General features: G+C 34.9%; 1 protein-coding gene and 1 long non-coding RNA gene across 2 annotated transcripts; both read right to left on the reverse strand.

Annotated features, from left to right (window-relative positions):
• Positions 1 to 557: 557 nt before the first annotated feature.
• Positions 558 to 4014, reverse strand: LOC127152743 (uncharacterized). Its single transcript, XR_007825131.1, has 3 exons — positions 3926 to 4014; positions 3770 to 3843; positions 558 to 1250 (listed from the first exon to the last, which is right to left on the reverse strand). It is a non-coding gene; the product is annotated as an uncharacterized LOC127152743 (long non-coding RNA).
• Positions 4015 to 6531: 2517 nt separating this feature from the next.
• casp21 (caspase 21, apoptosis-related cysteine peptidase) lies at positions 6532 to 9572 on the reverse strand. Its single transcript, XM_051092730.1, has 6 exons — positions 9457 to 9572; positions 9283 to 9368; positions 7551 to 7685; positions 7293 to 7471; positions 7082 to 7205; positions 6532 to 6990 (listed from the first exon to the last, which is right to left on the reverse strand). Exons 1-6 carry the CDS (start codon positions 9483 to 9485, stop codon positions 6740 to 6742), a joined length of 804 nt encoding a protein of 267 aa, XP_050948687.1. The 5' UTR covers positions 9486 to 9572; the 3' UTR covers positions 6532 to 6739.
• Between the last annotated feature and the right edge of the window lie 3900 nt (positions 9573 to 13472).

The raw sequence follows: 13472 nt of genomic DNA on the forward strand, positions 1-13472 counted from the left end.
AAACCTTGTGGGGAAGCTCACTATGGCAAACGACCGTCATCTGTTTGCAACGGTCTTCACGAGTTCTCGCGATATTTGAAAACGTGGTATTGTTAATAAAATGATGAACACATTTTTATTTTAATTTTATTTATTTACTTATTGAGAGGGCATATACTCTAGTTTACAAACTTGAGACAATTAAAACTTAAAATGTTAATTTAAATGAACAAATTCGGAAACATCAAGTTTCCAACTAATTGTTTACAGTGAACTCGCAAATGTTATCATCCCCTTATGAAAAAAAAAAACCATGGATTTATTATAGTAAAAATCTAGTAACCATGGTTTTTGGCACAATGATGACCATTTGTATAACCATACTTTTACTACATATACTACAGTTAAACCATGGTGCAGCAAGACCATGGTTGATTTGTGGTTACCATTTAACTAGTAACCATGTTTTTTTTTTTGTTTTTTTTTTGTTTGTTTGTTTGTTTTGTTTTTTGTTTTTCGTTTGTGTAAAATCTCACAGTTCTCAAAAAAAGTCATGATTACCTTTTATATGTATTTTTTATTCTGTGGCAAAAACTAGCTTCCATAGTTTTCTGCAGATTAAAGTCTTATTTATATTTTTTGTTGCTGTTGTTCAGGTGAATGCAAACACACTCATATGATGAACATCTCAGATGAAACTGCCACACTTCCAACAAATGGAGCATGTAACATAACTGATATATCCAGATATTATTACATGGCACCCTATGATGTTGTATTACATGTCACCAGCATCCTGTTTGGTCTTCCTACACACTCCTATATTCTGTGGCTTATTCTCACAGGGACAGGAAGAGGAATTGCATCTGAATTCTTCACTCTGAACATCTCTGTTTGTGAGATCATGTTATGTCTGCGCTCATTCAGTGCTGTGCTTGGCCATGTATTTCCAAGGCTCTGGAGCGTTATGATGTTTTTGTCAGGATTTGTCATCACTGGTCGTTTCTTTCAGTGTCTTCTTTGTGTTGAGCGTTACCTGGCGGTGGTTCATCCTATAACCTTTCTGAAGTACAAACATCTCAGATACAAAGTAGCATGCTCTATTGTTACCTGGATAATGATTATTGGATGTTGTGTGTTTTCTCTGCAACTTGTAAATCCGTGTTTTTTACATCATTATAAATGCCTGTATCTGGTGCACTTCATAATTTTCCTCGCCATAAACCTATTCTGCTGTTTGGCCGTTCTCAGAGCTTTGAAGAAGCCTGGACCTGGAGAGAGAGGAAGACAGAGAGATGAAGAAAACCACATAAAGAGGAAAGCGTATTACATCATTCTAATAACTACTGTGACTTTAGTAATCACTTACGCTCCCAGTTCAATCACAGCATTACAATATATTCTACCAATACCTGCTACCCAAGAACTAGACTCACTGAGTCTTACATGTTTCTTTCTGGCAGGTTTTGTGCAACCTCTTCTCTTCATTCACAGAGTTGGCAAACTGCCCTTCTGTAGGTCTCCATAGCTGATGAAACCTTTTTCATTAATAACTCAGTTTTTGAAAAATGACAGAATTATAGAACCTTTTCATTGTTTGTGTATCCCAAATAAACACTATTGTTGAAACTGCCATGATGTCAACCTCCTCTGTATGATATTCATCAATACATCTTATTAAAATGTGTTAATGTGTAAATGTTTGTATATGGTGTTCGTTTAAATGTTATTGTAAGAGCCATCATATTATATTTATAAATAAACATTACTCTATAAACTGAAACAGTACTGCTGTTATTCAGTTTAACTGAATTATTATTTCAGTTTAATTTTATGCCATTACTCCTGTTGAACATCGCTTTTTCCACAACAATTATGTATTGTCTGTTCTATGTAAAGCATTGTGCTAGCAATGCCTAATTTGCATTAAATAATAAAACTGACACACCATATCGAGCGTGGTACATTCTGAGTGAGAACTGCACTGATCACTGACGCACTGAAGACAGCCGCACATTTCTTTTGAGTACAGACGATTTAACTATTAATATTCTGGTAAGCAATTATTTTTTTCAAAATGTTATTTTTATAATTATATCATTTACATTTATATGACTAAACTGTGAGATCTAGATGGTCTGTTTATCTTAAAGGCGAAGTCCACTTCCAGAACAAAAATTAACAGATAATGTACTCATCCCCTTGTCATACAAGATGTTCATATCTTTGAAAGCATGTTTTATGAGGGAAGCATTTCAGGATTTTTTTTTCCATATAATGGACTGATATGGTGCCCTGAGTTCGAACTTCCAAAATGCAGTTTAAATGCAGCTTCAAATGATCCCAAATGCGGTTGTAAACGATCCCAACCGAGGAAGAAGGGTCTTATCTAGCGAAACGATCCGTTATTTTCATTAAAAAAAAACTACAATTTAAATACTTTTTAATCTCACGCTCACCTTGTCTTGCTTTCCCTGAACTCTGTGTCATCCAAGATGTTCATGTCTTTCTTTCTTCAGTCATAAAGAAATTATGTTTTTTTTCAGGATTTTTTTTCTCCATATAATGGACTTCTAGGGTGCCCCGAGTTTGAACTTCCAAAATGTAGTTTAAATGCGGCTTCAATATGTCGAAAAACTCTAATCTGATGTTCTCCCTCAACTTCAAAATCGCCCTATATCACTGTTTTACCTTTTTTGTTAAGGGTGTTTGATCTTCTTTGCATGTTCACTTTGCAAAGACTGGGTCGGTGCTTCTGCAGTGATGTAGGATGATTTTGAAATGATTTTTGAAGTTGAGGGAGAAAATGTGATTGGAGTTTTTCGACATACCATAACCGTCTTGAGTCAAATTACACAGAGTTCAGGGAGAGCAAGATAAGGCGAGCGTTTGAGATTAAAAAGTATTTAAATTGTAGTTTTTTTAAATGAAAATAACGGATCGTTTCGTTAGATAAGACCCTTCTTCCTCGGTTGGGATCGTTTACAACCGCATTTGGGATCGTTTGAAGCCACATTTACACTGCATTTTGGAAGTTCAGACTCAGGGCACCATATCAGTCCATTATATGTAGAAAAATCCTGAAATGCTTCCCTCATAAAACATGCTTTCAAAGATATGAACATTTTGTATGACAAGGGGGTGAGTACATTATCTGTACATTTTTGTTCTGGAAGTAGACTTCTCCTTTAAGACTAAATCTACAGGTGTATATGTGAATATTAGAGAATATAGTAATATAATTTTAATATAAAAACAGTTTCTAATTAATGAAACCTGATGAAAGCTGTTCACAACATTTGTTTTTGTCATTTTTGTGTTAAATAAAAATATGTTACAGTTGTTTTATATTGTGGATTGCTATTTTGTTTTCTACATATTAAAGTTTGATTCTATTCCTTATTTTTGTTCAGGTGAATTCAAAGGCAGTTGCATGATGAACATCTCAAATGAAACTGTCATATCTCCAACCAGTGAAGCTTGCAACATAACCTACTTGTCCAGATATTATAACAGTGCATATGATGTTGTACTACATGTCATCAGCATCCTGTTTGGTCTTCCTACAAACTCCTATATTCTGTGGCTTATTGTCACAGGGACAGGAAGAGGAATTGCATCTGAGTTCTTCACTCTGAACATCTCTGTCAGTGAGATTATGTTATGTATGCGCTCATTGATAACTGTGCTTGCCATTGTATTTCAATGGCTTTGGTACATTAGGATGTTTTTGTCAGGATTTATTGCCACTGCCCGTTTCTTTCAGTGTCTGATGTGTGTTGAGTGTTACCTGGCGGTGGTTCATCCTATAACCTTTCTGAAGTTCAAACATCTCAGATACAAAGTCGCATGCTCCGTTGTTACCTGGATAACGATTATTATATGTAATGTGTTTTCTTTGGAACTTGTACATCCATGTAATATACACCTTTATAAATGTGTGTACCTGGTTCACTTCATCATTTTCCTCGCCATAAACCTGTTTTGCTGTTTGGCTGTTCTCAGAGCTCTAAAGAAGCCTGGTCCTGGAGAGAGAGGAAGACAGAGAGAAGAAGAAAATCACACAAAGAGAAGAGCGTTCCTAATCATTCTAATCACTACTGTGACTTTAATAATCACTTACGTTCCCAGTACAATTACATTATTACAATATATTCTATCAATACCTCCTAGCCATGAACTTGAATCACTGAGTCTTGCATGTTTCCTTCTCCCTGGTTTTGTGCAACCTCTTCTCTTCATTCACAGGGTTGGCAAACTGCCTTTCTGTAGGTCTCCATAGCTAATGTAAAACTTCCCGTTTTTAAAGAATTTCAAAGAATAACATGTTCAATTTTTGTGTATCCAAATAAAAACAACTGCCTTGTGCTCTGACTTTTATAGAGCTCCCATGAGGATGTCAATCTTCTGTGTATAATATTCATCAATAAATCTTATGAAAACATGCTGGTGTGTAAATGTCTGTGTATGCTGTTCTTTTAAATGTTACGAGCCATCATATCATATTTATAAATAAAAGTTACTCTATAAACTGAACATTGCTCATTGTCCACGATTGTCCACCAAAATTATGTATTGCTGTTCTATGTAAAGCATTCCTGTAGCTCAAATAGTAAAGCATGGTGCTGCTAGCAATGCCAAATTTGCATTGAATAATAAAAATGACACACAACATATCCAGCTCTGTAGATTCTGAGTTAGAGCCACACCGATCACCGACATACTGAAGAGAACCATACATTTCTACTGAGAGAGTGGAGAGATTTAACTATTTATTTTTTGGTAAGCAATTATTTATCAGTGCTGTCTAACGATTAATCGCATCTAAAATAAAAGTTTTTGTTTACATAATACATGTATGTATACTGTGTATATTTATTACGTATATACAAATACACACAAACAATATGTATTTAGGAAATATTTACATGTATTTACATTTCACGTTTCTATTCACGTTTATATTTTTATTCCTATAATTAATATTATATATAAATATATTTAATATATAAACATAACATATTTTTCTTAAATATATCCATGCATGTGTGTTTTTTTATATACATAATAAATATATACAGTACACATACATATATTGTGCAAACAAAAACTTACGATTAATCGTTTGACAGCATTTCTTCAAATTTTTATTTTTAAAATCCGAGGTATGATTTGATAAAATGTTGAGATCTATAGTTTCATATCTTAATACTTGTTTATGTGCTGAATCTGCTAGAAGTGTATATGTGATTACCATATAATGCAATATACATTATGTATAACATTATTAGACTAATACTTAACCAATATATTCTAATTAGTAAATCCTTAAAATCAGATGCTGGGTCAAGATAGGTGTTTACAACATTTTTTATCTTTTTCATTAAATTAAAAGTTTGATTAATTATTTGTTTACATTGTAGACCGATGTTTTGTTTTCTGCAGATTAAAATCTGATCTATTTCTTTTGTTCAGGCGAATGCAAAGACAGTTGTATGATGAACATCTCAAATGAAACAGCTGCACATCCAGCAAATGGAACATGTACCATAACCAGTTTGTCCAGATATTATAATGCACCATATGACTTTGCACTACATGCCATCAATATTCTGTTTGGTGTTCCTACACACTCCTACATTCTGTGGCTTATTGTCACAGGGACAGGAAGAGGAATTACACCTGAATTCTTCAACCTAAACATCTCTGTTTGTGAGATTATGTTATGTCTGCGTTCATTCAACTCTGTGCTTGGAAATGTATTTCCAAGCTTCTGGAGTGTTATGATGTTTTTGTCAGGATTTATCACCACTGCCCGTTTTTTTCAGTGTCTGATCTGTGTTGAGCGTTACCTGGCAGTGGTTCATCCTATAACCTTTCTGAAGTTCAAACAACTCAGATACAAAGTCGCATGCTCTATTGTTACCTGGATAATGATTATTGGATGTTGTGTGTTTTCTCTGCAATTTGTAAACCCGTGTTATATGCGCATTTTTAAATGCATGTACCTGGTACACTTCATAGTTTTCCTCGCCATAAACCTGTTCTGCTGTTTGGCTGTTCTCAGAGCTCTGAAGAAGCCTGGACCTGGAGAGAGAGGAAGACAGAGAGATGAAGAAAACCACATGAAGAGGAAAGCATTTTACCTCATTCTAACATCTACTGTGACTTTAGTAATCACTTACGTCCCCAGTTCAGTCACAGCATTACAATATATTCTGTCAACACCTGCTAGCCGTGAGCTAGAATCACTGAGCCTTACATGTTTCTTTCTGGCTGGTTTTGTGCAACCTCTTCTCTTCATTCACAGGGTTGGCAAACTGCCTTTCTGTAGGTCTCCATAGCTGATGTAACCCTTTTTAGTAATAGCTCAGTTTTTGAAAAATTACAGAATTGCATAACATTGTTTGTGTATCCCAAAAAAAAAAAAAAAAAACGATTGCCCTGTGCTCTGATTTTCATAATTTGTCAAAATCTCTGCTTGATTACTTAGCAAGCACAGTGTACCATGGTCTGTGGAAAATGCAAAATAATAATAATATCTTTTGGTTTGAAAATTTTATTTAGAAATAAAAAGAGAAAATAATCAAATGGATGAAGTCCCTGAGGTATCTATTTAATTGCATGCACTTAGCCATATTGATCTGCCATTTTGTACATCAGTTGATTAAACAAGAACACAGAATGAAAAGTATTTGCATTTAAGAGCTAGCATAATAATACACTACTGCCCTGCAAATCATATCTTGCTGTTAGTGAATTAAAAATGAAATTTCTTTTTCTTCTCTGGCACGTGAAGGTAAAAATCCTTGGTCAGTCTGGAGGCAAAGCACGGCATTTGTCTCTTTCTATTTGTATCCGGGTCTCTGGTGTTAGACTGGAAGTAATTGGCCACATAATGATTTACTCTTGTCAGAATCTGACTTATCTCTAGGTGACAGTTCATCAACATCTTGCAAAGTTCATGGATAAATATAGAGCCTCTTTCTGGATTTCTCCAAGAGTAGTACCCTGTTGAGAAATAAATGTTTTTTGATACACGTGTGTATGTAGAGACAGTATGAAAATGTAATAAATCCAACAATGTCAGTGCAATGCAAACCTTCCACTGTGGAATAACAGCAAAGAAAATCCACCTCGGGAACGTCAGATATTCCAAAAAATTCCCCTGGTGATCCTACACTGTCTGCCTCAACACCAGGGTCATATTCCAGCCCCCTGCAAGCCTGAATATGTAATCAAACCAACCACAAATAGTTAACAACAGACAAAATGTTATGAAACGCTCCATGTTTTCAGTAGGTGACAGCTACCTGTAGGAAGAATAGTTTTGGCTTGTCACACAGACTAGGGCAGAGGTCAGAGGTCATGAGAGAGGTCAGAGTTTTGACAGGGATCCAGCGCTCATCCGATCCGAGGATTGTTCCTTCCTCTCCATGGCTCATCAGTACACACACAAAGCAGGAATTGTCTGCGTGGTTCTCCTTAGAAACTGTGGCACACGTCATGTTTATAAAGTCATACAGGCATAACGATATATCCCGAATACTGAAAATGGCATCATACTGTACCTTTCCTCAGTGCACCAATCATTTCATTAGCTGACAGGTCCTTCTCCACCTGTACATGAAAACCAAGGGACTTGAACGTGGTCGACAGTAAGTTTTCATCTACTGAACAGCCCTGTCTATGCCATTGTGGTGAGCCTGGAACGAAAATGTATGTTAATTACATACAGTTCATACATACATACTACATACAGGTCAAAAGTTTACATACACTTTGCAGAATTTGCAAAATGTTAATTATTTTACCAAAATAAGAGGAATCATACAAAATGCATGTTATTTTTATTTAGTACTGACCTGAATAAGATATTTACACATAAAATAAGATATACACACAAAAGATGGTTACATATAGTCCACAAGAGAAAACAATAGTTGAATTTATAAAAATTACCTATTCAAAAGTTTACATATGCTTGATTATTAATACTTTGTTGTTACCTGAATGATCCAGTATTTTTTGTGTATTTGAACCCTTTCCAACAACTGACTGTATGATTTTGAGATCCATCTTTTCACATTGAGGACAACTGAGGCACTCATATGTAACTATTACAGAAGGTCCAAATGCTCACTGACGCTTCAGAAGGAAAAATGATGCATTAAGAGATTTTGAACTTTTAAATGAGGATGTGTATATTTTCTTATCTTGCCTGAATATCTTTTTTTTTTTCATTTAGTACTACACTTCAGTAGTTAAATTTACCCTTATCTTTAAATTCAAAAAGCATTCACCCCTCGGTTCTTAATGCATAGATTTTCCTTCAGGAGCATCAGTGAGCGTTTGAACCTTCAGTAATAGCTGCATATGAGTCCCTCAAGTTGTCCTCAGTGTGAAAAGAAAAAAAATGGATCTCAAAATCATACAGACATTGTTGGAAAGAGTTCAAATACACAAAAATGCTGAAAAAACAAAGAATTTGTGGGACTTAAAGGATTTTTCTGAAGAACAGTTTAACTGTTTAGGACAAACAAGAGACTCGTGAACAACTATCACTAAACAAAGAAAAAAACAGCTGTGGATCATTCAGGTAACAACAGAGTATTAAGAATCAAAACTTTTGAACAGGGTCATTTTTATAAATTCAACTATTATGTTCTCTTAGGGACTATATATAAACGTCTTTTATATATTATGTAGGTCAGTACTACATAAAAAATAACTTTTTTATATGACCCCTCGTATTTTGGTAAACTAATTAACATTTTGCAGATTCTGCAAGGGGTATGTAAACTTTTGAGCTCAGCTGTAACTGACAGAATCAGTAAGTGTCACTAGACTGATTCAATACCACTAACTTAATATTTTTCTCTTCTTCTTTTTTTTTTACTGAAAAAGCCATTTCGACCCATTACTGCTTATTTATTTCATAAGTAACCATGTAAAGTACAGTCAGACATTCATAATCAGAAACAAAAAAAAACCTTGACAGAGTGATCAGGAAATTGAGGGTTATTTTTTAGGAACAGATACTTGAAGGAATGACAAAACGGGACTTCCATGCTAACAAATCACATGAATAAGATCTCAAAACTATAAGCAGATGTGGTATAAGAACTCAAAACAGAAAACCTGGACTCAGCAAGATTAGAGTTACAGTAGCATTAAGTTCAATATTACAGTTATTTTAGCCATTCAAAAAAATAGATACACATCAAAGAACAGTTCCAAACACTGTAAGCAGATCAGATACAACTTCATCCTATTTGAGTGGTGATACAGGCTGATACTCACGGAAGTGCTCATTACTGATGATCAGACATTTGCCTATGCTTTTGTGCTTCTTATAAGGCTCAAACACACAGGGCACCTTGACAGCACTGTGAACACAACACGTAGGTTAAACACATTGACAAAAGTTGAGAAAATAATTTAAACATGCTTGACTTCAAACGTGTTTTGTCTTACTTGTGATCTTCGGAACCGTGGGAACTCATTCTGACATCTGATTCACACCACAGAGCTTCTCACATTACAAATTTCCCTCTCCTTTTGCTTTCATTTTACCATGAAGGATTTCAAAGTCCGCTGCCTCACAGAGGCGTTACTACTGGCAATGCAGGTGGGGCAAGATATGTAAAAGTTTCTACATTAAATGCAGTTAAGTGTATTTACATGTTTTTTACCCTATGTGTATAATTTACGGTGGCATAGAAAATCCTTAATCTTTTTTTGTTTTTTTTTTTTTTTTAGCATATTCAAGTTTTTTAGCATATTTAAATTTCGTATGAGAAACGCGGGATTTCCTCCTTTTCCTCCTTATATGGTGCTGTAAGGAAAGCCAAGTTTGCTCATTGCGCAATTTGTACCAGCAGAGCACAGAGCAGGGAGGGAGAGAGAGTACACTTTTCTGTGAGTAATCAGTTAAATTTAGTCCTGTTCCTCACGTAGTTGCTGTTTTATGGCCTCAGAAGTCTTGAAATAGTGAAAATTTTGTGACTTTTTTTGATCTTGACAGCAGTGACGTGACTAACGTCAGTCGCGCTGATGCTGTACATGAATCCCTCACAATATTTTTACACTTTTACAGCCCTGTTATTAGATTCAAAATTTGATTACATGTCTAAAGTTACAGTTTTACAATCTCACCTCTTTAGCAGTCTCATATTTATAGTTCATCAGTCCCCTCAGTTATAGTCCACAGTATATTAGCATAAACAACGTAAACGTTGCTACTGAAATATAAAAATTACTAATTTCAAACAATGCATCAGACTTTATGTTTACATTTTCTGAAGGAAATGTAAATTGTGACTCAACTGTCACTACAGATTTTTTTAAATGATGGACTTTTACTAATTACATATATTATGCTTCCCTCATTAGGCTATTTTATACAGCTATTTTTAGGAGATGATCATAGGCCTATTTAAAGACATAATGAAGAACCATTCTGCTTTCGTGCATGCAGAACAAGGTTTATTCAAAACTAATAAATAAAATGTTTTTACAACATCAAATTCACACACTCTGAGGTTTCAAAAAGCTTTTAAGTTAGAAACAATAACCAAGATGTTATGAATTACATCAAACAGAATGGTTGTGGACAGTAGTACAGCTGTATACTTCCCTCTGCTGGGAATTAGCAGTAACTACTCAAAAAGGCCTCTATATTCTGAATAATACAAGAATGAAAAACAAATTTTGCAGATATATTGATACACTGATCATATAATCTCTTCTGTATTTATCTCAACATGCCACTTAAAACGTATTGCTTGAAAGCACATGAAATAAACTGTAATGTGTTTTTATTCATGAAATCATGTATCACTACAAATACAACTTTAATGTTAAAAAAAACAAAAATGCTTTTTAATTATTATACTGCATTTTAAAAAAAACACATTCCCCTTACAAAAATTAACCATGGTTTTATCATATTAAAAATGTAGTAACCTTGTTTTTTGGCGTATTGATTACCATTTGTAAAACCATAGGTTTACAACAAATACCATGGTTAACTGGTTAGAATACCAAAACCATCCTAAAGCTGTGTAAGTGTAACCGGTTTGGAGAGTTTCATGTCATTATATTGCAACAGTGCAGTTAAGTGCTCATAGCCTGTGTGATGTCAAAAAGATTTGCGACTCATAATCCAATCACACCCATTGTTCTGTACTAAGCTTTGCTTGCAGTTACAAGAGTGGTGTGCATGTGTTGTTGTAATGCAGACAGCAACAGATTACTTTTTATTAGTGCACTTAGGGTTACGTCTTGGGGGGTCTTACAGCAATGAGGATGCACTCTTTTGTTCCAGCCATATGTGCCCATTTTGAAGTCCCCATGGTCGTTAAGGGGGTGGTGATTAGCTTTCTGCTGGTGAATGTAGGTCTGTTTGTCATTTCAGTGCATCTTAATCTTATTAAAGTCCCATATGGGGATGCATATTCAAGCTCATGAGTAACCAAAATTAAACAAATGAAATGCATCTTTTCTGTTTAGGTTACTGCATCATCTTTACGTAAGGCCTCAAATTAAAGACATTAGCAAACCATTAATTAAGTTTTGTAGTCTTGTCGTACATAAAGCTTAAATTTGACAAAAAACCTGCAAAGATTACACAGCCAGACTCAAAGACAAAGCATGATGCAACAAGCTACAATCCTGTTTTCTCAAACCTGGATGGCATAAAGATCCAATTTGCTGAGCCAATTAAATCTAGTTCATGTCCACGTCCAGTAGAGCTGCTAACCAATCAGATACTCGGATCCTTGACCGTTTTATCCACTTAAATCAGCACACATCAGGATTACATCATCCACCAGTTCACACCTTCTATTTGGGGAACTAAAGAGGATGTTACGTTTCACTCTTACATCCACATGCAAAAACCACTACACTGTACTTAGGCTTTTGCCACTTTTAGCCACTGTACTACTGGAAAGTGACAGGAAACAATAAGATGTCGTCTCCAACGCTAATGGTTTTAAATTTAAAATGTACTTAAATTGATCTATAGTTATAAGACAGTTTGGTTCATTTGTTCTGGTGAACACGACTTAGGCTTTAGATCTGAAAGACATGCAGAAAAGAGCAGAATGCACAATATCTCTAGTATCTCACAAGTAGCACTGGATATCAATGGGAACACAGAGTGGTTTGGATACAAGAAGAGCCACACAGTACAAGAACCACTAAAGGCACATCTCAGAGTGATTTAAAGTGATTGTTCAGCCAAAAATGAACGTTCTCTCATTGTTTACTCACTTTCATGTCCTTCCAAACCTGTAAGACTTACTTTTTTCTTCTTGTAGCACTGGGATGGTGCTGTAAGCTTGTAAAGCTGCATTTAGACTTTGTAAAAGACAGCTTTAAGACATGCTAGATGTACGTGAATGAATGTAAGAAATCTCTGTCCATATCTCAAGGACAGAAGTGACACACTGTCACGAGCTCGAAAGCATAAGTCAGCATCCGGTCAAATGTGCACAAACATTTACAGATAGGACACCTCATGCTATTTCTGGATTAGATAACAAAACACAAAATTTCCTCAGATAAGCAAAATGTGTGATGAGTCAGAGATACGTGAAATGGGAGTGCATTTTCTAATCAGTAAGTCTTGCTTTCTAATGTGGGATGAACCTTAAAGAACTTGTGCAGAAACACTTTTGATCACAATTTGATCTTTTATAATCACATTACATAAAAATAAGTAGCATATTTTTCATATTTACATAGCAAGCATTATTAAAGGGTTATTATTTTTATATTTTGCAAAAAAAAAAGATTGTGCATTGTGTTTACACATTTAATACGGTGCTTTGTTTTAAGTGGATGCATGGATTTTATCAAAAACTAATACTTAACATAAGAAGCTTAGTGAGATTGTTTCAAAACATTAAAAAAAATTCTCACAGCACACACCAATAACATCGTACATCACAGTGACTGGCAGTAACACAGCAGGAGTAATAACTGAAAATGAACCCAAACAACATGTTAATCCTTTACATTCTGTGTGTGTGTGTGTGTGTGTGTGTGTGTGTGTTTTTTTTCATTAATTGGGTTTAAGTCACATTCTTTAAACAATTAGGAGAAGTTCAATCCAAAAATATTCTCTGAAATATTTTTAGAATATGCAGTGTGATTCAGAGGTTGGTGTCGGGGCAACAAGTTAACATAGTTTATAAAAAACAAGTTGTTGTTGGTTTAGTAAGTATAAAGAAATGCAGCCTTGAGTGACTAATGCCAATGGACTGTGTGATTGCTGAACTCAGCAGGATAAAAGATCTCAGCCACTCATTATACACTGTTGGAAAAAATCAGCAGGGAATTTCTTAGGAAAGTTTTTTGATTGTCTTAACTTGTGAAAGAAATTATCCAACTGGGCTTAGTGTTTTCTAACAAAACAAAACCCGAATTACCAGTACTACATTACGGTGGTTAGTGTAGTATGCTTTTCTAACACAAAACCTCAC

This window comes from Labeo rohita, chromosome 21 (assembly GCF_022985175.1).
Source record: "Labeo rohita strain BAU-BD-2019 chromosome 21, IGBB_LRoh.1.0, whole genome shotgun sequence".
Taxonomy (NCBI): domain Eukaryota; kingdom Metazoa; phylum Chordata; class Actinopteri; order Cypriniformes; family Cyprinidae; genus Labeo; species Labeo rohita.